The sequence below is a fragment of the Lactuca virosa genome, chromosome 2, assembly GCF_052849685.1.
Source record: "Lactuca virosa cultivar CGN04683 chromosome 2, Lactuca_virosa_CGN04683_v6, whole genome shotgun sequence".
Taxonomy (NCBI): domain Eukaryota; kingdom Viridiplantae; phylum Streptophyta; class Magnoliopsida; order Asterales; family Asteraceae; genus Lactuca; species Lactuca virosa.
In genome coordinates this window covers 4,329,060-4,354,342 of record NC_136427.1, presented here as the reverse complement: position 1 = coordinate 4,354,342, position 25,283 = coordinate 4,329,060, and the positions used below count along the sequence as shown (strand labels likewise).

Genomic DNA, 25,283 nt, shown 5'->3' with positions numbered 1-25,283 from the left:
GCCGGGGGCCTTCCCGCGATCATTGGAACTACCTGAAACACATAACACATAACACGGTAAGCACGAAGCTTAGTGAGTTCCCCAAAATACCACACACATCTCAGTAGCCTCTCATGGCAATACTCAGATAAGACCCTCCGGCCAATGTGTCTCAGTGAGACCCTCCGGTCCCAACTCAGTAAGCTCATCATAATAATACTCAACATAAATCACAAAGACATAATGTAGAATATCAAATACACAGATAAGCACAATAAACAGCTCAATCACACAAAGGTACCACTCAAGTAAGTATAGTGAGAAGACTCACCTTGCAAGAAGTCAACCAAACTCGAACTCAAATCACCGGTCTAGCCTCCGCCTAACATACACAACAATTATCCCTAATTAATCACGGCTCTCAAGAGGCTACACTAACTCATAGAAGGGAAAAAGACCATTTTACCCCTCAATGGCCCTAAATGTCCATAATTTGACCCAAACCCTAAAAGTCAACAAAGGTCAACGATAGGGAGTACGCCGCGCGTACTAGCTCCTTACGATGGGCGTACTCGGCGGTCATGCAGATATCGGGGGTGCGCGACCCCTATGTTGCGCGTACTGGAATTACACCCGACGTACGCTTTAGTTTCACCCTTTTCACTTGTTTGGTCTTAAACAGTTAAGACCTTGGCTCATCTCTCAGATCCAGACTCTCTAATAGCTCTTAACCCATAAAGTTAGGGACTTTTAAGCCTTTCCATGGCTGGAAAGGTCCCAAACACACAAAACACTCACCCTCTTATGACAAAAAGCACATATCTCATGCATGGCTTGATCCCAACGTCCAAGATAGGATTTTTATGACACTACACCACTGAATATACTCAAAGGGAGTGGATCATGGTCTCTGGAGTACAATGTCACATAAAGTCTCCAACTTTTGGGACAAAATCCCTAGATTACTCTACTAAGATGCAAAAACCAAAAGAGTGAGAAAGCTCTGAGCTTTATACCTCAAAATGAAGCTCCACACTAAGATAAGTTCAGATCCAAGGCCTTAAATCCCACTCCTTCTTCTTCAAGACTCCTTCTTCACTCCAAAGAAACTCAAGAATGCTCCCAAGGCCCTCAAATGCACTCACAAGCTCTAAGAACGAAAACTAGGGTTTAGGAGGGTTGGTGACTGAGAATGGTGGCCAGGAATGAGGCCATCATATCCTTTAAGTAGGGGTCTCACCCTAAGTTAGGGTTTTCACTTTAAGCCTAGTATGCCCAGTGTACCCTCTGGTACACCCAGCGTACTAGGTGTGCTTCCGTGTCAAATGCACGCATATGAGTATGCTGAGCATACGCTCGCGTACGCCCCACGTACTCATTCACCACCTTTTCTCATAAAGGGACTAAAATGGACAATTACTCAAAAGACCAAGGGTTATGTGGTATACCTGAAATCAGGATGTTACAATATATCAAGGGAACCCTGGTAAAGCTCATTGGACTGCGGTTAAGAACATTCTTAAGTACCTACGGAGGACTAAGGACTGGGTCCTTACCCTCGGTGGGAGTGATGAATTGAGAGTGACAGGGTATAGCGACACAAGCTTTCAGACCGACATAAATAATTTCCGCTCTCAGTCGGGCTGGGTGTTTACCCTGAATGGAGGAGCAGTGACATGGAAAAGTTCCAAGCAAGAGACTGTAGCTGATTCAACGTGTGAATCAGAGTACATATCAGCAAGCGAAGCATCCAAGGAGGCAATATGGTTGGAAAACTTCATCGGAGACCTTGGAGTCATTCCATCCATAAAGGAGCCTATGGAGATTTTCTGCAATAATGACGGGGCTGTTTCCTTAACCAAGGAACCGAGGGATCATGGAAGATCCAGACCTATCGACAGAAAGTACCACTTCATAAGTCATCAAGTAGAAGAAGGACACCTCGTGGTGAAGAGGATATCGTCAGAGGACAACCCAACAGATCCCCTCACAAAGGGACTGACTAGGGTTAAGCACTTGCAGCATGCGAGGTGCATTGGGCTAAGGGACGATATTAGTTTTAGTGATTAGATAAACCGAAACTTGTAATAGCTAAATTGTAATTGACATTTGATGATTGAATAAAAGGAGTTTTATATATAAGTAAAGTTACTGTCTTGTGTCAATCGTTTACTATTGTTTCACTTTGCATGTTTTGACTTCCAGAATAATAAGATTTATTCAAACTATCCACAGTCGATCATACGTTGGAAGTAGGTATGAAAGAAAACTGTCATGAGTTGGCTTGTAGATTGTCTAAGGAGTTAGGCATAGCAACAGGTTTGCTACACCATTCATGAGTACTTCTAAAATAAGATTTGAGTATTAGATCAACCCGCGCTCACTTAAACCACTTCATGGAATTTATCACGAGTGAACGTGAGACGATAATATCATATAAGTCTTCAAAACAAGATATATGAGTTGTTGACTACAATTTGGTTATGCATTGATGGCACGAAAACGCATCAGTAACTTGATGTTATAAAACGTGTCGTTGTGCATGATTTAATGAGTAGTTAGCACAAGCATATAATGTCGAAGTTTATCTGTTTCGTTTATCCTAAGAGGATTAAAAGCGATATCTTGGTCCCCTCGATGATTCTATTTTAACTTATGTGTCGGGCCCAGTCAGAACTAAATTGATGTGTTCAGTTATGTTCTATGTCTGACGAATCGGAAATCGGGAAACAAACTGCTGGACAATAAGAATGACATTGCTCCATGTATTTGTCCAGCTGATATCTTAAGAACAGAGGATTATATGATCCCTTATCTAAAGGATGCGTCACCGACTAGGTCAGAGTTGACAGCGGCTTTTGAAAACTTACCATTGCTAAATCAGATCTTGAAGTTACATTGGCAGCTATAGTTATTAGACTTATCCAAGTGGGAGACTGTTGAATTTGGTGTCTAAGCCCATAACTATAACTGGGATGTACTTGACCCGATTGTAGCATGGTCCTTTTGGGTTGCCTTCACCAGTGCAATTTGATAGGATGGACTTTTTGAGAATAAGGTTATTTATGGTTTATTAATATATTACAAGTATAATATATTAATATTTAATTAGTATTGATCAAGAATTAATTTGAAATTAATTTTGTGGTCAAAAGAGACTAATTAAATATATGGGGATTGATTATGTAAATAAATGATTCTTGTAGTGTGGGTCAATGATCCATGATTATTTAGGTGGGCTAATCCAATGAGATAATCCATGGATAGTCCATGGAGGTTAAATCCATGGAGCATGAGAATGTGGAAAGTCATGGGTCATTAGGGTTTACAAAGTGTAACCATAGCATGTGCAACACTATAAATAGAACCCCCCATGGACCAAAATCGGTTGCCACATCTATTGAAATAAGTAACTTATTCTCTTAAAACCTCCTCTTGCATATTGGTGTTTGTGAACCATTAGAGGCATCACACTTGGGGTGCTCAAGCTTTCAAATGTCAAGAACTCTACCCTACTCAGTAGGTAAGCATCCAAACTAAGTTTTTATTAAATAGCTTCAACTGTACGCTAGCTAGGGTGAATGCTTTGGAAAAACAAAATGCATGTATAATTAGAGAAAACATTGATCCAAAGCATTTAGGGTTGCATGTGCACCATAGGAGTGTTATAGTGATCAAAACCCAACATTTCATGCACACACTTTTGTGATATTTCAGGGACTTTTGGGGTAGGATCTTGCTTGAGGAAATAAGAGATGTGGAAGAAATTTCGGGACTTGCGGAGCACTGGGATGAATATATCAAAGAATTGAAGATTTTGGCTTTTTAGAGAAGTACATTGTCGTGTGAATGGAAGCCTTGTATTTACACGGGCCGTGTAAACGAAGATTCTTGAGCATCGCACTTTGAAGGCCCGACCAATTTACGCAGTGTATTTTTGTATTTACACGGGTCGTGTAAATGATAGTGTTAATTTACACGGGCCGTGTAAACGTGGTCGTGAGTTAAAAACAATTTTTCTTCTTTCTTAAATGGTGCAACCAGTTCCATTGGAAGTTAAGTCGCTTTTAGGAGTTCTTGGGATGATTTTCTGGAAGAATTGGAAGTCAATTAATACTTGGAAACACTTGAATTTCGTTTGGATTCAATTTGTAAGAATTTAACTTCAATTTATAGATTTGTGTTTTGTTCTAGTCATGTGTGGCTAGAAACCAAGACTCTCCAACTTCATGTATTGAATATTGTGTGTGATTCCAATCATGTGACTTGGTGTTTGTTTCTAAATGTTATCTAGTGAATTTGATTTTGTTTCAATTGAAAGTTTGATTTCAATTCTAGTTCTTATTGGCCATTTGAGTTAAAGGTTGAATCATCGAATTATCTATTATGCAAAATCCGTAATTGTTTTGTAAAATAGAACAAGTAACAAACACTAAATTGAATTTCTTAGAATGATTCTAGTGTAAATCAAATTCACACATTCTTACGCTCCCGTGCTTATGAGGAGTATTGAATGTTGTTGGTAAAATTCACACAAAGCATAATGCAATCTCTCCACCTAATTCTAAGAGCTTGTTTAGATAAGATTGGTAAGGTTAGAATTAATCAAAGAGTTTATTTTGATTAATTAATGTGGTGAATGGGAATTGCTAGAGCTTGTTAGAATTTCTAAGTACCAACTTAGATAGAATTAAACAAATATCATTTCATACTTGGAATCACATTGCTAGTTAGTCTTGCATGGAGTTGGAGTATCTACAAATCTTGAATTTATTTTATTTAATCAATTTCTTACTTATTACTTCAGTTCTTTGTTTGAATCATTACATATAAATCCCCCATCTTTTGTGATCACATTTGTAACTTACGCAAAAAGGGTATAAGCACTTGTTCCGTGTCTCTGTGGATCAACCCTACTTACCTTGTATTACATTTTTAGTGTAAAGTAGTAGTGTTTTTGGAGTCATTTGTACCCCTTTATTTGTTGGGTTTGACATGCCTAACAAATTGGCGCTGTTGTCGGGGACACGGTGTTACTAATTGTCACAACCAGCAAGTTAGGGTTAAGATTTAGACTTCTTGTACGAAACCATTCCTTCTATGTAACCCTATTTCATCAAGGTAGTGAAATTCAAACTACCATGCTATTTAGGTTCATACGTTCATACATTGTGATTCAAGCCGAAACAACCTCATGCAAGTCCAAAACTCGATCTAATAAGTCAAGTCCAATCATTTTTGGGCCTTAGCCCAAGAATTCTCGGCCCAAAACCCTTATTGGACCAAGACTCCTTCAATGGGCCTTGTTAGGCCGAAAACCTCCGATTGGGTCGGAAACTCTTTTGGGCCCTCTTATCGGGCCAAAAACTCTTTTGGGCCAAGCCAAAAATCGAAACCATTTCTTTTTGGGCCGAGAACCCTATGGGTCGGTTATGGGTTAATAAAAAAAAGAGGAAAAAAGGATTGGATAATAAGCAATGCCACCTCATTTTTGTCTAGCATACCTACAAGCCTTTAACCTCCATGCATCAAGGCATATATCCCATCAAACTCTAGCAAGGTCAACCCTCTTCCCTCTATTCTCTTATACTCTCGGCCTACCCCCTCCCCCCCTCCATACACCTCACAACCTCATTTTTCCTTGACTTAGCTTCAAGAAAACTCTCCTCCTTCTTCTCTCAAAAATCTCGAGTTCATCATCATCAAAGATCGATCCTAGGCTTATTGGTAAGTCCATGTCAAACTCAAAGTGTTTTATTACATGTTTATGCTAAGAACATTCCATTTACACACTTCTGTTGTGTGTTAAGCTCTTAGAAACACCACCATTTCGAGAATCTCACCAAGAACACAAGCTAGGCTCGGAATTCCCTTCTTCTTCTTCTTACACCACTCGAAAACTCCAAGGTGAGCTTCATACCCCAATTTTTTCGAGTTTTTCATACTTTGGGGGGGGGGGATACAAGTCAAGTTTTCATTTAATCGTTGGATGATTGCATGGACCAATGTGTTAACCTTTGGGTATTTGCATGAACATGGAGTTTACCTTATACATCTTCATAAAAATCATGAGAAATGTGTTTGATAACATATATATTGCATGAAAACTTGTGGATATGGGTTATACACTCAAAAATAGCAAAAATGAGTGTTGTGTTCAAACATATATAACCTAAACTTAAACATCAGCTTTCAACAGAAAAGTTAAGGTCTATTTAAGGACTGGTTTTGCCATCTTAAACTTAATATTTTTCAAAACTATTTAACATAAAAATATTTCAGGTTTATAACTTTCTAAGGACTACTCGCACGCGTTCATACGATTTTTCTACAATTTTTGGCGATTTTTACAAAACTGCCTAACATTTCAGAAATGATTTCGGACCAGTCTGTGAAGATGAACATTTTCACACTGGTTTGAGACCATTAAAAATTATGAACAAATTAGACTCATTTTCCAAACTCTCAGAGTTTATGGATCCAAATTTCGACATATGATGATTTTTCTATAATTTTCTAAAAATAGGGACAGAAAAGTCAAAAACTAGAAATTGTCCCCATCATATTAAAATGTTTTATATTTGTGCTTAGATGTAAGTTTATGTGTTATAATCTTTTAAAACATCTAGACATGATAACTTACATATGTTTATATATTTGATTATATAAATGGACTTAATAAAACATTCATAATAAACTATAATTGGTATAGTTTGGGAGTCACAAACCACACTTTCATTTTAGAGAACATATAATTATTCAAAGGTATAATTATTTCATTTTACAAGAAAAATGAGTCATAGTTCACGTAAATCTGTTAAGGCTCTTGTGAGACTTTCCTTCGCCGTACCTACCTAGCGTACACCATAAGTCCTGTAGTTATAACCAGAGTCTCCTGGAGGGAGAGCGAGGTAATTGTGTATAGATCTATACGGGGTTGACACCCCCACACCTGAGCTGTTCGCTACAGCTTGTAACACCGTAAATTTTCAAACCGAAATTTTCATTTTTAAAATACAATAAAACTCATATCACATTTTTTCAAAAACCACAATATTCTCAATTGTCATCAAAATCCACAAAGTAAAAATCACTATCCCATAATCATAAAAATACTCTCGCTCCAGTGTGTACTATCAAGCCGGTGCCTTCCCGTGATCCTGAGAAGTACCTGAAACACATAACACATAACACGGTAAGCACGAAGCTTAGTGAGTTTCTCAAAATACCACACATAACTCATTAGCCTCTCATAGCTATAATCAAATAATACCCTCTGGTCAATGTGTCTCAGTTGGACCCTCCGGTCCCACAACTCGGGTGGACCCTCTGGTCCTAACTCGGTAAGCTCAGAATAATACACACTATATATCACCAGGACATAAAACAAGATATCTTAATACACAGTATAAGCACATAAGACCCTCCGGTCACACATAGATTACCACTCAAGGTAAGTATAGTGAGAAGACTCACCTCGTAAACAAGCAAGTAATAACCTCGTTCATGAATCTCGAACTAGCCCCCGCCTAACACATAGGATAATTATCTCCAATTAATACTCTATTCACAACTCTAAATAAATCAAGGCTATTCTTTTTCTCTCAAACTCTTGGAATGGGTAAAAGACCATTTTACCCCTCCATGGCTCTCTTAACCCTGTCTTGACCAAAACCCTAAAGTCAACATAAGTCAACGCCCGAGTCAACAATCCATGTTTGACCCGACTCGCCGAGTACATCTAGGTGACTCGTCGAGTCCACTCCTTTTCCTCAGAAGTCTCATGAAAGCCCAACTCAGCTCGTCGAGTTGACCTCCAACTCGGTGAGTTATCGCATGATCAAGCTCATCGGGACAAACCCGAACCGACTCGTCGAGTCAGTTCATAGACTCGGCGAGTCCCTTCAATCTGATTTCTCATTCAGATATTTTAAAGCAGATCTATCACTTCAAACACTAGATCTAGCATCCCAAGACTCGATTGTCACGTAAAGCTTCGATCTTTACGTTCACGCATGGTATTTTTGCTCCAAAAACCAATACATGTTCTCACAAGGTGTTAAGCACAATAACCATCATATGGATGAATAAAATTGGGACCTTTGGACTTTAGGGACCTCACAAGGTCCATATCTGAGGTCTAAACCTCATGATAACTCAATATGCTCGAAGTCCCAAATAAAAGGTGGTAGAAACCCTAATCTTCCATAACCATGAGATCTAACCAAATAAATGAGTTACCTTCCACTTGAAGCTTGGGACGAATTGGCCCTGGATCCCACAGTTCCTCCTTGTTACTTGCTAGAAAAACTCCTCATATCCTCAAAAGATGCACTAAAATTCCTCAAGATTAGCTTTGAGACTCTCTTAGCTCACTACACTCGTTTAGGGTTTCACACAGGGAGGCTGGGCAACCGGTGAGGCGCAAATGAGAACATAAGTTCTCTTAAATAGGCCCCAAACCCGAGGATTTAGGGTTTCATCTCACAGCGCCAACTTGGCGAGTCGGCTCTCTGACTCGTCGAGTTGGTCACTTAACCCCCCGTGGCCAATCACGACTCTACTCGACGAGTTGAGGCACCAACTCGTCGAGTTACTCAATAAACCCCAAAAATAAATATATAAATAATATACCTGGGAGTCCGGATGTTACACAGCTAGACGAGGCCAGTCTAAGGTGACAAATATCTTACCGAAACCGACGCCTGAAGAACGTCATGACAGGCATATCAGTCATATTAAGCATGGTTATAGCGACTCACATAGGGAATAACAATACGATTTTGGTTTACGGGAAGCTTACACTTCATCGGCTTATTAAACTATAAAGCTTCAAATCATTTTTCAAGTATTCAGTCTCTTACACTTTCGGTCTTAGGGTTTAAGACTACAGTCTTTCTTACATCAGAAAATATTGTATTTTCTGGGAACGTTCACTTTACTTTTACAAACAAAAGATAACAAAGTACATGCATGCATATATCCACAGTTTTGGAACGAGACTTACAAATCATTTTCATAGAAAATGTCGGATTTTCTGAAAGAACTACGAGAACTATTCTAAACAAGTGCAAAACCATTTTTATACAAAAATGCTTATGAACTCACCAACTTTTTTGTTGACGCTTTTCAAAACGACTTGTATTCTCAGGGATTCAGTAAAGTAACAGGTAATCAACTCTGCTATGAGGTCAAGTGGTGCAACCTTATGAAATTTTACTTCTTGTCACTTTTGTGTAACTGATGAACAAGTACAATATGTAAACAATGTAAGTATGTATTCTCAATGCATGTCACCTGTAATGCTATGTTTCATTCATATTCAGTTGTTATGGTACTATACAATGACGTCATCCGCCCCCGGACGTTTCCGCCGTTCCAGTTTGGGGGTGTGACACTAATTGTTTATGCCTAGATCTTTCCGTACAGGTACACCACTGCCAATTGACTCGAAGATAGAGAAGACTGCAAAGAAGTTAAGGAAGCAAACCAAGCTTCGTAAGAGGTGACCGGGCTCCGAGACTTCTTCATCATCTACCCCCCCAGTCATTAACATTTGGGATCTTCAAAGTTAGTAGTTCCTTTTTTTTTCAAAATAAATATCTTTATTTATATATGAAATGCTCATTTCGAAGTGTTTAATGTCACCGTTTTTCAATCAAATGTTTGATTTCATGGCCTAATATATATATATATATATATATATATATATATATATATATATATATATATATATATATATATATTACTAAGTTTGAATAACGTTTTGTTTGATTTAAGTAAAAACTGTTTTTTTTCTTCTTCTTGAAATTCCATAATTGTTCATTTGATTTCAAACTTTTATTATGTAGTTCTTTTTTCCCCAACTCCATAATTTCAGTCCGGAATCCGAAATATTGGTGTGGACTTCTGGAATGTCAGTTTGAAATGTACTTTTTTATGATAAAAAGTATTTATTTTCTCTGTCTGGAATGTACCTCCGGACTTGGTGATTTTTTTATTTACCAAAAACATTTTTTTGGTTATTTTCTTCAAATACACATTACATTATTAATAGATTATTTAATTTTTCTTGATTTATCTTGAACCAAAGTAGTTTGCTCTAAATCAGTCCTATAACTTATTTCCGTGCTTTGTAAGGGAATCAACTATGAAGTGATCTGTCTTTTTAATACCTTTAGCATATATTAGACAGTTTCCTACGTCACTTAGACATTTTTCCATTTAAAATTCAAAATCATACATTGACTATTTCGTGGACAAACTTATCCTATCGACCTACAGTCATCTAAGAAAAAAAAATACAAACCTTTCAACATTCAAGAGTAGCTTTCCTGTTTCCCTTGTATTACTTAAAAAACTGAGCCACAGACCAAAATTCATAAAAATGGTCCATTTTTACTTCATTAACAAACTCATACAGCTTACCCTATTATCATGATTCATTAAATTTATCTTCATAATTATCTTGAAATGCTACTAACCAGTCTAGCACCAACTCTGTAACTCTGTATAATTGCTTCACCATAGCCAAAGCTTTCAAATTCCCTTCCGCCATGAAAGCTTCCACCATCTTCTCCCCAATCTCCTTCCTTTTTCCCTCATCATCTATAACGGCCACCGTAGTTGGCCCTGCTCCACTGATCGTACACCCATAAGCCCCTGCCTTAAGTGCAATCCATTCCCAAAATCAATGGCACCCTCCTCGGCTCCATTATCTTATTAGAAGACAACGCCTTTCCAAACCCCTTCAGATCTCCCTACAAAATTGTTGCCACCAACGCACCCACTTGACTATTGTTCCATTCATGGTGCAACATTGTTATCTCTTTTGGTAACCACGCCCTCGTCTTCTTCGTTGGCGCTTCGAATTATGGATTCACCAAGACAAAGCAGAGGTTTTTGTCGACCTAACTGCAACATAATCAACAGTAAAGGATTGTAGTTCCAAACGAGAATGAACCAACCGTGATTGTCGGCACGTTATAGGCGTGGTATCCGGATACTTTAACTTTCAGTTCCAGCCCTACGAGGACTAAATACAATGTAGGTAACTTTCCACAAAAAAACTCATTAACAACGGTTACCGCAATGACGACGCTAGCGACGTTGGAACCGAGGGGGAAACCTCTAGAGATAGAGAGAGGCCAACAGATCGGATGTTAGAGCATCCTCATGAGGATATGACAACAATACCAATACAATCACAGATAGGGTTTTTGTTGAGTTTATTGGCAGAGTTGTCGGTTCCAATGATTTTGGTGATTGAGACCTCGCTAGAACTTGGGGGGCAGTTTTGAGGGTGACATAGTCTCCGATTTTGATTTTTAAATGAATTTTGAGAAATGAACAAATAGTCAAAATGTGATTTTGACTTTTAAATGGAAAAATGCTTAAGTGGCATATGAAATTGGCTAATATAGGTTAGATGGACTAAAAATACAAGTCACTTTAGAGTTTATTCCCTCATAAAACACAAAAATAAGTTATAGGACTGATTCCACAATGTCAAAATACATCGTTGGGCCAATGTGTCATTTCCCATTAAAAAAAAACAACAATAACTGCAAAAAAATAAAAACCATTAAGGACTAGATGTATACAAACTGAGAACCTAACCTAACTAGGTGATATGATCGTAATTGGAGTAACCGATTATAATAATGTTTCAATATGTACAAAACAATAAGTTCTAATGCTTATTTTACTCTTATAAAATTAATTTTTTTATTTTATTTTTTTTATTTTATGCAAATGAAATCGCTCAAAATAACCCAAAATGCACAAATACAAAACTTGCCGACTCACGGTGAAGGAGAAAAACCACCTGCATTTTCACGACATCAAAGAGAAGCATATGCATATGCTTTACATAATACATAGCCATGGACGCATGCAAGATACCTGCAGATTTACAGGTCTTCTTTAAGATTGAAGTCCGTTCGAATCTCTACTATCCAAGCCAATGGAGATCGGAGATTTCAAGGATCGAGCGCGAAATACCTTAATATATTAGCAAATATCTACTCCGAAATCAAGTTCGCACAAGTGATGAAAGGTATGAATCGTCTTCATCACTAAATAACTTCATAATTTCGTGCACTTTTTTTGGTTTATTTGGTGAAAAGCCCCCTGTTTGGTTGTCGAAGGCAATCAAAACCACCAGAGTTGGAGGTCGGAAGTTTTTTTCCCGAATGCCCTAAAATTGTGCTTTAAAAATCCGATTTTTTTATTTATATTTTTGGAAACATTGCTTTCGCTTTAGTAATGAATTTCATTTCGGGCTTGAATTAGGATGAAAACGAGCTTGTAATTGGTCCTACTTAATCTTCCCAACGAATCTACACGTGTTTAGGCTTTTATTTTATTGGTGTCTAGATTTTTGCCAAATGTCTTCCAAAAGAAATGGTTAGAAATTGGAATGATGATTATTATGATGATATAACATTACGAAGTTTTATGCTGGATTATGTTTTTGTAAGCATAAATCGTGTGGCCATGGTTTGAAACCACATAACTAAATTCCCTATTAACACTCTCGTTAATCCGTTCTTCTTCAATCATAACAAAAAAAATCCTATCTCACGTTTCCATTTCCAATCTAATTTTTTTCCTTTCTAAACAAAATCGAATCAATGGGAATTCTTTCAATCATCGATTGCAATTAAATCGTCTGCATTTCATACTAGAAAACACCAAGAAACAATCAAGAACAGATTAGAAGGAGATGATCTTGAAGCAATAACGTCGATCAGAAATAACACATAAAAATGGCAGGTGAACGAGGGTTCGATCAAACGGCAACGTGGTCCATTGCCGTTGTTTGTGCAATCATTGTCATAGTTTCAATTGGGTTGGAGCATGTTCTTCATAGCGTACATCATGTAATTATCCAAATTCTCATCATGAAATCACATAAACACGATTTGATTTTGTTGCACCTTTCTCATCTACTATTTTCTGTTTTTAGCACCTTTCTCATCTACTATTTTCTGTTTTTAGCTTTTTAAAAAACGAAAAAAAGCAGGGCTGTTGGAAGCACTTGACAAGATTAAAAATGGTACCTTTTTTATATTCTTTTTTATTCTAAAATTAAAGGTATAGAGTTTAATTTAATGATGTATTTGGGATTGCATGCAGAGCTTATGGTACTTGGGTTTATTTCGTTGCTTCTGGTGTTTTGCCAGAACTATATTGCATCGATTTGTATTTCAAAGAAGCTTACGAAGGATTTCTTGCCATGCAAGAAAGAAGATTATGATAAAGAAGATGGAGAAGGTGGTTATGATGAGGACGCTAAGAGGAGATTATTGTGGTATGAACAAAGAAGGTTGGGAGGAGGTGCTCCGGTAGAATGCAAAGAGGTAACACTTTGATTAATTACCAATTTGCCCTCGTTTAATTTATTTCTCCATCCGCTTTCCCAAAGTTTTGGTTAAATTCATTTATTTAAGTATTTCATAATGTATAATTTTATGATTATTTACTTATACTTGTACATACGTATTAATTTACATGGAACCGTTTTTATTTTTATTATTTTTATAAAAACTTTAAGAATCTGTATACAATTATACTAGTTTTTATTTTTATGATTTTTATAAAAACTTTAAGAATCTGTATACAATTATACTAGGTGTGAGACCCGTGTAATACACGAGTGTTTTCTTTTTTTTTTTTTTTTTTTTTTTTTTTTTTAAGATTAATATATTTTGTTAAGCATTACATGTTTAATAATTTATAAAACTGAATTTGGAAAAAATATCAATATTAACTGTGAATGAACCAATTTTTGTAAGGTTTCTGCAAATTATTGTAAATTCAAAAGGGATTGACCGAAAATTATGGTTTTCAATTAGGAAAGTTGATTTGAATTTAAATTGAATTTAATACATTAATTGACAAATTACGTGAAAATTTATGGAGACATTTAAGTTTCCTTATTTACTTTATTATATTTTTAGATTAGATTTTTTTTTATAATTTAATAAAAAACCAAAAAAACCACAATTTGCCAAGTGGATTTAAATGAAATTGAAAAAATTAAAAAAAAATGACATGTGGTATATTGAATTAGATGATGATATGTGGCAAAAAAACCTTCATTTATTAGATAGGATGTACGTATTAATTTTTATTTTTTATTTTTGTAGTTCATAAATGTATTTTTTTCATTTGGACTCTAGCTAAACACAACCATTATTTGTTAAGTCGGTTTCAATTTCTATATCATATATTTATGAATCTCTATCAAATCACCTTTCTTTAAGTATCTCATAAATTTATAATTCTTATATGTTGACGTTGTAAAAAAAATCTATATTATTTTTATTTATATCAACTATTTTTATTTAAATATGTCTTGAATTTATCAAAGCTATAATCTCCATGTTTTTAAATGTGTTTTTTTAGAATAAAAAAATATGTACAACTGAAATGATGTTTTTTGGAAGCTAAAGACAAGTAACAGTTATGATTTTAACTTTTCATATTCTAACAATTATAATGATTCATATACAAAATTTTAATCCAAATGCATTATTGTGATTAGGGATATGAGGAGATTATATCAGTTGCTGGATTGCATCAATTGCATATCTTTATATTCTTCTTGGCTGTGTTTCATGTAATTTATAGTGCCTTCACAATGATTTTTGGAAGAGCAAAGGTTAGAATCTTAATTTTATTCTTACATATTATAATAATGTTTTTTTATTAAAATGTTACATTGGATGCCATTGACTTATTTGCAAAAGTCTTAAAATGCACATTCAGCCTTAAAAACACACGAATAAGGCCATGGAATTCTAATAAAATATGATGATTAAAAAACTCATTTAGTTATTTTTAAAAAATGTTGCTCACTTAAATAAAAGCTACAATTTTTTTGAATGCAGACACGTAAGTGGAAGTTATGGGAAAAGGAGATTTTGGAGGAACTTGTACCCCATGACGCAGGTACTATTTATATTATCATCATGTATTTGCTATGAATTTAGTTGATTTTTGAATAACGATGATGAATGACTAAATTGACCCTATATGCTCATGTGCAGATCCATCAAAGTATAAGCTTACCAAGGAATTATCTTTTGTGAAACATCACACTGGTTCTTTTACCAGTACTCCTGCAATGTTTTACCTTGTAAGGGATTTATAATAAAGTGAAATAGTTTTATAATCACCAATAGTTTTTTAAATTAATGAAAAAAAATAACATACACAAAGTATTTTAGTGAGTAATTTCAGGCAATTTCAATGGTAATTTGTAAGAAAACTATGGGTACGATAGTTATGAGCACTCACAATTGCATACTTTAGTGTTCTTTTTTCTGTAGTTTAGAAAATATTATGATGATTAGAAAACTCAATTACTCATTAAAAATGTCTCTTTATTTATTTATTTTTAATTTCAGGTTTGCTTCTTTCGGCAATTTTTTACATCAGTTCGTAGATCAGATTACTTGGCTATGCGCCATGCTTTTTTCTCTGTGAGTTTTACAAGCCTAAAGAATTAGTGTCATTTTTTATGTATATCTTGATTAACATTTATAACTATTTTAGTTTTGATTTATTTTTCTAAGACACCCTTTGTAGTTGCAAAAAAAATCTAGAAGAAAATAGTATTTGTGTAAGTTCAAATATTTTTGTCAAAGATTTACGTGTATACTATTTTATTTTTTATTTTTCTGCAACTGCAAAATTCTTTTAGAAGTTATATAATAAAGTATAATGGTAATATTTTTATATTACTCTGTGTATTATTCCTTTAAGAGTTATGAATATTGTCACCATCATCGCAATTGCTAAAATCCCACAAAAGTTTTGTGCTTGAAAAACTTGAACATATTTTCTCAATTTCCTGCTGTTAGAATAAACCTACACTAATGTGGCTTTAGGACTATTTTGGTAATATATCTAAATTAGAGGTATATTTACGTTTTATGCCCTGAACTATGTCATGATGACAGAAACAGTCCTCAAACTAAGGTGAGACGTTACTTGGCGATCATGGTTTTATGGAGAAAAGAAAACTAACCACCCTCCATATTTCTGAAGAATATCTCACATTAGTTGGAGGACCAATTGTGCATTCACTATATAAGTCAGGGTGCATACAGTAAATATACCTCTAATTCAGATTTCATTACAAAAATGGTCCTAAGATTTCATTAGTGTAGGTTTAATTTGACATTTGCAACTAAAATGGTTCTTTAACCTAATACCAAATACATTGATTATAATGTTTTAAGCTTTACAAATATAATATTTAGTTAGGGTTTCTATATGTATTTTTTTTTTATAAATGTATTAAGATGTAACGCAATAATTACAAACATGTCTACTATTTTTTTGTTTCCAATTTTGATATAGGTTCATTTGTCTCCTGGGAGTCGCTTCAACTTTCAAAAATATATAAAGAGGTCGTTAGAAGACGACTTTAAAGTAATTGTAGGAATCAGGTAATTATTTATCTGTAATATCTTAGTATTTGCCATTATTGCATTTTCGAAAAATATAATGATAATTATATAACGAAAATAATATGCAATAATTAAAAAACTGTAACATTCTTATTTTTATTTATTATCTATCTGACCATTTTTTATGATGCTTCCAGCCCGATATTATGGGCTACCGCAGTGCTTTTCCTTTTTGCAAATGTTGATGGTGAGATGTCCATTTTTTTTTATATTTAAAGGATAAATAAAATTTTAATCAATGTATTTGGTTCGGTGTATTAGCCATGTACTATATTTCCAAAAATATAAAAAATGTCATAGTTGCATTACCATGATACTTTTAACTTGTATTTATTTTCATTTATACTTGTTAACTACAATGCTTTTTTATACATTTTTTTAAAGTACAATAATTAAAACGTTCACACCAAATACATTGATTAAAAAAGTTATTCACTAATTAATTTTCTATACTCACTCTGTTGGAAACATTTGCAGGAGCTCGTGCTATGACTTATCTCTCTTTGTTTCCTGTAATTGTAAGCATCCATCTCCTATATTCTTTCATTCATATTCTTACTGGAATAAATTAATTGTACCCAAAATAAATACAATAATTTTATTTGAATTTTTTAAGTTAAACAAGACCTTTAATATGTTGGGTAATGCTCGGCTATAATAAAGTAGTAGCAACATTAGTTTTGGCCCATAACACTTGTCTACATCAAAGCCTCAAAGGAATTGGAATATCTGACGACATGGAATGGAATTCAATTATCAAAATTGAAAATTTTCTTAAAATTTAACTCGTTTTTTTTTTCAATATGTATATAATTAAGGGTATTTTAGTCTTTTAACAAAAAAATTGTTAAAGATTCTGTTAGCGGTTGGAACAAAGCTTCAAGCAATTGTAACACAAATGGCGGTTGAAATTCAAGAACGACAATCGGTGACACAAGGGATACCTGTTGTGGAACTCTCTGACAGACACTTCTGGTTTAGTCAACCTAGACTTATTCTATACCTTATTCAACTCACCCTCTTTCAGGTACATATTCTTTCATCTCCTTCTATTAACAACCTACTTCCATTTTATTTTACAACATTGTACTTTAAAAAAATGTACCTAATCATACCAATTTCCACTCCTATAATTGGGTAGATTTTTAAGACTATATCGCCTTCATAAGAAAAAAGATTTAACTAAGTACCATGTTGTAATAGAAAGAAATGAATGTAGGATGCTACAATATATAAACAAAAAATATAACATCGTACTTTCATTTCTTCGTATTACGGTATTATACTTTGAAAAATCTACCGAAATTATACCCAAATACAAGTACCATGCTATAATTGAGTAGATTTATCAGAGAATAATGCCTTAATAAAAAATGTTGCAATAGAAAGAACTGAAAGCAGGATGCTATAATAAACAAATAAATGGAAATACGTTGCTATTTCTTGCATTTAGCCTTTTGCTTAAATGAAAAAGACAAAAGTATGCTAAAGTGACATTATTTCCTTAGTTTTGTTGCAAAAAAACCAACATGGAAGTTCTATATATTGCTCACTCTTGCATACTTTATTGTTATTATTTTTAAATAAAACCATGATTAATAAATGCAAATAAGTGATTTATTTGTTTTTTCTATTTATTTGCAGAATTCATTTGAGCTAACACATTTCTTTTGGATATGGGTAATTATTTTTAATCATTCCAACTTTGTTCATTAAGTTTCATTTTTTTAATACTACTTGAGATGTCCTTTTTATCTGTTGCAGTATGAATTTGGCCTTGATAGTTGCTTTTACGAAAATCCTTTTCTTCAATATGGTAGAGTCATTATAGGGTAAGTTTGATACCGATTTCTTAATTTGTTTCTTTAAATTAGATTATTAATTATTATAAAGTTGTGTTGATATTTCACGTTTATTCTGACAGAGTTCTCGTGCAAGGCTTATGCAGTTACAGCATACTTCCACTCTATGCCCTTGTTACTCAGGTAGTTGTTATATTCCATATGATACAAGTCTGAGGTTAAATCATAGACTTATTATTCCATATGATAGAAATAACATCATACTTTCATTTTTTAATTTATTTATTATAGCGTCAACTTTCATTTCTTTGTATTACAACATTCTACCTTTGTTTTTTTTTTCTTATCAAGACATTTTACTTAGAAAAATCTATTTAATTATAACATTCAACTAAAAAAGATAATTTTCATCAAGACTTTGTACTTTCAAAAATCTCCCAAATTATAGCAATAGAAATTAGATGAAATTTGATATAATAAGGTAGATTTTTCAAAATACAAAATTTTGTAATAGAAAGAAAAAAATGAAAATACATTGTTATCTTTGATTTAAGCATCTAAGTAAAATATGTTTATTATGACAAATTCAGATGGGTTCAACAATGAAGAGGTCTATTTTCGATGATCACACATCGAAACATCTAATGAATTGGCATGAGCATATTAAAAAGAAGGACAAAGGACACGGGAAATCAAAGAGTACAAGTGAGCCACCTATAGATGCTCAAGTCAAAGTCAAACCAAGTGACATAGGAAAGTCAACAACTCCAAGACAATCTGCCAACATTGTTGCTAGTGTTGACATACCCGATGATAAAACCTAATAATTGTTACAAAAATGTTGGTAATTTATTTGTTTTACAAACACACAAAATGTGGCTTTTGAATTATGAAGGAGTTATATACAGGTTGTTTCAAGTCTTGTATTTTGCTTATGTAGTATAGTTACATGTTATTAAGTACAATTAATATTGTAGTGACTCTTATATTGTATAATAAAAGTGTATATCGTTTGAATTCGTCGTTTTGTAATATAAAATCTGTCTAGCCTTCTATTTTCCTCGTGGATATTTATGGGTTTATTTACTTTCTATTGTTTTAAGTTACAATTGTTGGTGTTTATGGTCAAATATGTATTTTATACGATGGCCACATCACCATTGTCTATTTATTTTGTCTATGTATATTTACTCTGAGTTCAATACCTTGGGTGAGACGAAGAAGACAAAAGAAATATTGGGTCTTATTCAAAAGAAGAGACCGTGTGGTTTCCAACCTAAAATGATGAAAATGCTCCCACATGTGGTAATAACGGGCAAAAGTAGATGGAAGTTAAGTTGACGGACCTAAACCACAAAACAATTTTTTTTTTTTTTTTTTTTTTTTTTTTTTTTTTTTTTTGTATTTTGGTCAGGTCAAGCGCATTGTCTAATAAATGGACTGAACCTGCATGTTTTTATAAACCACAAGGGAAAATGACTTAAAAATGTAACTATGTTTCAATTTTGTACAAAAACACCATTTAAGTGTACCTTGTTCAAAAAATACCATCTAACTAAAGAATTAGTTCAAAAAATACCATCTAAAATCACATTTTGCTCTTTGATTCAATGTGGTAACTGGGTGGAGATGGGAATGGCTGACTTGGCATCTTTCTTAATGTGTGGATTATCTAGTTGGCATGGAGTTTACAGGTAGGATATATCCCCCCTTATAACCCATCGTTGAAATAAATTAGGGCAAAAATCTCTACTCCTCTGTAACGACTTCCTCCTTCTTCCATGGCGTCTTCTTCTTCCTCTAAATCCGTCATATCCAAGTCAAGAACCAACATTTCAAAATCTAATCTTGGTAGAAAGCATTGTGATTGTGGGTACATTGCTCGAATTTGGACATCAACAACCAAAGCTAATCCTGGAAAAAAGTTTATGGTTTTTCCATACTCCTTGGTAAGTTTAGCTTAAATCTTTTTATTTCCATCTCCTAAATAATTTCTTGGTTATGTGACTTATTTTCCTGAATATGAAGGATCGAAATAAGGAAAGTTGTAAGTTCTGAAAATGGGTTGATGATGATGAAGAAGAACTAGAAACAAACTTAATCGAAGTCAAGATTTCAATATTGGAAAATGATTTGAAATCTTACAAGATGAAGACAGATGATGATGGTATGAGTTTTAGAAAAAAACTCGATGAAATGAGCAGGACATTAGAGATTCAAAAATGTTGTTTGTGGATACTTTTTGTTCTGCTTGTAGTGAAATCCATGATGTAGTATAGGGAAAATAAATGGAATGGCTGATTCCAATGTGTTTTGTAAAGGGATGCTTTTGTAGCTTTAATGGTAATGTAATCAAGGGCATAATGGTAATGTAATCAAGGGTGCTTTTGCTGCCCTTTAATGTTTATTCTATTTTCTTTGTTTTGTGTTTTTTGAATTTAAACACATTTTAACTATAATCGTAACTATAATGGTAGTGTAATTGTAACTATAAAAGTGATGTATAACAGTGAATAAATGGTTTTGGTATAACAGTGAAGGCTTTTTTGATATAAAAGTGAAGGAATTAAACTAAACATGGGTATATTGGTCAACAGAGGAGGCTGCGAACTAAACAGGGGGTATATTGCATATGAACTTGACAAATGGGACAAAAAATAGGTCATGGTATGTTGTATTAATATGAGATCAATGAGATGGGACAAAAGGGCATAATTGTCAATTTTATCATTTTGGTTTTTTGATAAAACAAAAAAAAATGATATTGGTATAACAGTGAAGGTATTAAACTACATAGGGGTATATTGGTCAACAGAGGAGGCTGCAAACTAAACAGGGGTATATTGCATATGAACTTGACAAATGGGACAAAAAATAGGTCATGGTATGTTGTATTATTATGAGATCAATGAGATGGGACAAAAGGGCATAATTGTCAATTTTATCATAGAGTAGAAACACATGATTACATCAGCATATGGCTGGTACAAGTTGGACGATTTTACCCCTTCCAACAGTTGATACATCCACATCTAATTAAAAAATTTAACAAGGTAGAGGTAATTGTGCAAACTAACATTAAACAATAGTTTTATGTGCAGTATGCACCAAAAGATGTGCCTTTCAAAGTTTTAGGCATAAACAAACATAAGTTTTATGTGCATTATGCACCAAAAGATGCGTCTTTAATAGTTTTAGGCATAAACAAACATAAGTTTTATGTGCACTATGCACCAAAAGATGTGCCTTTCACATTTCAGGCATACACAAACACACGACCTAACTTAAATTAACTGGCTTTCCAATATTATCCCCAGTACCGCCCACCCTTCTCTTCAGCTTCATCTTTATGATTCTCTCAGAAGGGCCTTTTCTCTTCTTCACACTGCTAATGTTTTCCCTGCTTCCCCCCACATCAGCAACAGGTTCATCTACCACATAACCCTCCTCCTGGTCGTCAACTTCATCTGCCACATACTCCTCCTCCTGGTCTTCTATGTCATCCGCTACATACTCCTCCTGATGGTCTTCTACTTCATCTGCCACAAACGCGTCTTCTGGTACTTCATTTGTAACTGCATCAAGAGAAAATGTTTGTGTATTGTAATCAAGAGAAAATGGTTATGTGTATTGTAATTAAGAAGCCAACCTTGGTTCAACAATGGACATGTTCTTTTATTGTGACCTTCTTGCTTACAATGACCACATTTTGGAATCCCTCCCTTCTTACTAACAATATGCCTTCCTTCTTTTTCCGTAGGACATTTCTTCCTATTCACCTTTGGTCTCCCAGGCAGCCTTCTACGTCTTGGTGGCAAGATGGTATTGGCAACTACAGTTGGCCATAAATCAGCTCCATTAATTGGCTTTATTGTATATCTATAGCAACTTCCAAACATGCCTGTTGTGAACCAAACTGAAACATAGTCCTCTACATTCCCATTCAAAAACAATATTGCTGCAATGGCATGCAAAAACGGTATCCCACTAGTCTGCCAGGATCTGCATGCACAAGTTCTGTTGTTCAAGTCAACTCCATATCCTTCATGCAATAATCTGACCTCATATTGTTGTGGACCACTTGGAGTAACTTCCCAATACATGTGATGAAATGTTATAGAAAATTAATTATTTTACCTTAAGTAAATTAGCTTTTGAAGTAAGTAACAAACCTTTGTGCTTTTTTCAAATCCTCAATCCTCCTTCTGATGGAGGGACAGATTGGCAAGTTCCATTTTTCTCCTTTCTTCTTTTGATTGAACATTCTCTCCATGACATAGACTCTAATTTCTTCAAGCATAGTTATTATCGGTTTTTTCCTTGCCTCTACAATTGCAGAATTGAAGGATTCTGATATGCCATTCTCTACGGCATCACAACACCTATCTTCCAAAAAAATGCCCTACACCATGTGTTTGGATCTCTTTCCATCAAGTGGTCATAAGCATTTATGCTAAGTTGCCTAATTTCCCTTATTGTAGCTTCAAATGTTTTTTGTGTTGTAGACTTTGCAGCAATCCAAAAAAGCCTCTTAAACTCAACACCTGTAAACTTTTTCTTAAAGTTGGTATAGATGTGCCTAGCACATTGCCTATGCTCACTTCCTGGCACTCTCTCCTTTACAACCTCAACTAGACCCTTATACTGGTCAGAAATGATTGTTAGCCCTGTCCCATCTCCCATCTCAATGTCATCAAGTAGTAGATCTAAGAACCACTTCCAAGTTTTCTTGTTTTCAACTGCAACTACAGCCCATGCCAGGGGATATATTTGATTGTTGGAGTCCCTACCAACAGCTGCTAATACCTCACCTCTACAAATACCCTTCAGAAAACATCCGTCAATACCAATCACCCTCCTACACCCTTCAATCCATCCATTTTTGACACCCTTCAAGCAAACATACATCTTCGAAAAGTACACTGTAGAATCAGGCATAATATCTACATCTATTTGGACCGTTGAATCCGGATTAGCCCTCAACAACTCAGCACCATAGTTCCATATCTTTTCATAGTGTCCCACCAAACTTCCCTCAATTTCATCCAATGCAAACCTTCTAACATTTCTACATTGCCCGACACTCACATTAAGACCAAAATTAGTCTTTACCAACGCTTTCATTTTCTTGTAACTAAGCCTGGGCTTTTCCAATATGTCACGAATTAACATTTTTCCAATCCACCTAAATATGACAATTGACCCCAGATTTATTGCTCTACAACAATTATGTTCATCAATTAGTGACTTGATTTGGAATGAATTTTCTTGGCTCAACCAAGTAGCCCACAATCTAAAAGGGCAGCATGCCTTTCCTTCAACTTTACTACACCTAACTAATAATCTGTTTCATCATTTTTTTCATACCACAATTTATAAACATTAGAAACAGCATAATTGGTAATCATTTGCTTAAGTTCATAACGATCACAAAATTTCATACCTAAGACAGGTTTCATTGTATCCCATTGTTGGTTAGGATCATGAACAGGAAAGTAAAATTCATCTGTGCTGCTACTATCTTCATCATTAACCCCTCCTTTTGGAATAACATTTGTGTGGGCCAAAAACGGATCTGTAGATTTCTTTAATGGAATAACTTCATCATCAAGTTCATGGTCCAATGATATATCATCTGACATGACTAAGTCTACATCATCCTCATATTCATCACTTTCTGTGTCCCCTTCTTCAGCTTTTTCTTCGTCAATCCACTCCATGACTGGCTCTTAATATTCATCAATGTACACATTGATTTTACAATCATTGGCATACCCAACATCAAGAAACCTTACATAGTCATTATCATCTCTTAGTTCTCTCAATCCATCTACCACAGACCGATTTTGAAGACAATAATATACATCATTGCACCTTTCCTTGGTTAATTTTCGAAGCTGTAAGATGAACTCCTTAAACCTCATGTTTTTGAAATCAACTCCCGTAACGGATTTTTTTCAAAGGATTGAAGTACACTAATGGCTTAGGGACAAAGTTCCCACCATGGTAAACATCGACAGTAAGCATACCTTGCACCTTGAGGGAAAAATCGGCGTGAAAAGCGAACCCTAATTTCACCGTCTGTGAAAAAACCTCCAACGTTCTATGTGATTTTGATTTTTGCGAAAGGGTTATTCCACGTAATAGAGGGAGAAGCCACGTAATTGTTTATTTTTTTTCTTCCCGGTAACATTTACATCCTCACCGGAAGAACTGGTTACCACACTGAATCAAAGAGCAAAATGTGATTTTAGATGGTATTTTTTGAACTAATTCTTTAGTTAGTTAGTATGTTTTCAACAGGGTATACTTAAATGGTGTTTTTTGTACAAAATTAAAACATAGTTACCTTTTTAAGTCATTTTCCCAAACCACAAGCACCATTTCTACAATTTTTTTCTTAAATCAAATATAACACAATTTCAATTGCCCCACCATCAGCGACGACACCACCACCGTTTACGTCCGCTTCACTTCGGCCGATCGGCGCACAGGAAACTTGTCCTCAACAACAATGGACGATAGATAACAACAAAACCAAACACTGTAGCCCGCATGCCGCTATGATTTCAGTAATTGTTTGAAAAAGAAACACCCTGCCGGTGCAATATCCCTTTTCGATTCCGCAGTTTCTGATAACCGCAAACCATTAAAGGCAGTGGATCTTCTTTTGAGCTCGTAAGGGGTCGACGCCAGCGATAACCAACCCTCCAAGGATGTTTGATTTTCGAACCTCTGTTTTCAATGCTGATACAGTAACCGATCTCCGTAAACATTTATGCAATTGCTTGAAAAAAGTATCCGAACCATCATTAGCTGTTATATGGAGCTTCAGTGTGCTTTGGAAATTGTATCTCTAAGCTCTCATATAAAGATGGGAATGTTGGGTTTTTTCTTGGTCTGAAAGCGGTAGAGCTATAGAATATTTCAGCTGCTGCTCCGATAGTTAGAACAATTACGTCTGCTTATTGATGGATTTCCCAAATTTTCAATTCCATTCCACACATAACTTACTACA

General features: G+C 34.8%; 1 protein-coding gene and 1 pseudogene across 2 annotated transcripts; one reads left to right on the top strand and one right to left on the bottom strand.

Annotated features, from left to right (window-relative positions):
* Positions 1 to 10,442: 10,442 nt before the first annotated feature.
* Positions 10,443 to 11,866, bottom strand: LOC145156211 (homoserine kinase pseudogene; annotated as a pseudogene).
* On the top strand, positions 11,774 to 19,284 carry LOC145158838 (MLO-like protein 9). 2 transcript variants are annotated; one of them, XM_079077689.1, is made up of 16 exons: positions 11,774 to 12,037; positions 12,757 to 12,863; positions 12,982 to 13,039; positions 13,120 to 13,343; positions 14,531 to 14,647; positions 14,877 to 14,937; positions 15,036 to 15,124; positions 15,396 to 15,470; positions 16,354 to 16,442; positions 16,601 to 16,650; positions 16,941 to 16,981; positions 17,317 to 17,490; positions 18,108 to 18,143; positions 18,228 to 18,295; positions 18,388 to 18,448; positions 18,856 to 19,284. In XM_079077689.1, exons 1-16 carry the CDS (start codon positions 12,031 to 12,033, stop codon positions 19,087 to 19,089), a joined length of 1,491 nt encoding a protein of 496 aa, XP_078933815.1. In that variant the 5' UTR covers positions 11,774 to 12,030; the 3' UTR covers positions 19,090 to 19,284. The 2 variants fall into 2 exon arrangements, with proteins under 2 accessions (XP_078933815.1, XP_078933814.1); XM_079077688.1 differs by having other exon boundaries at positions 12,669 to 12,863.
* Positions 19,285 to 25,283: the final 5,999 nt, after the last annotated feature.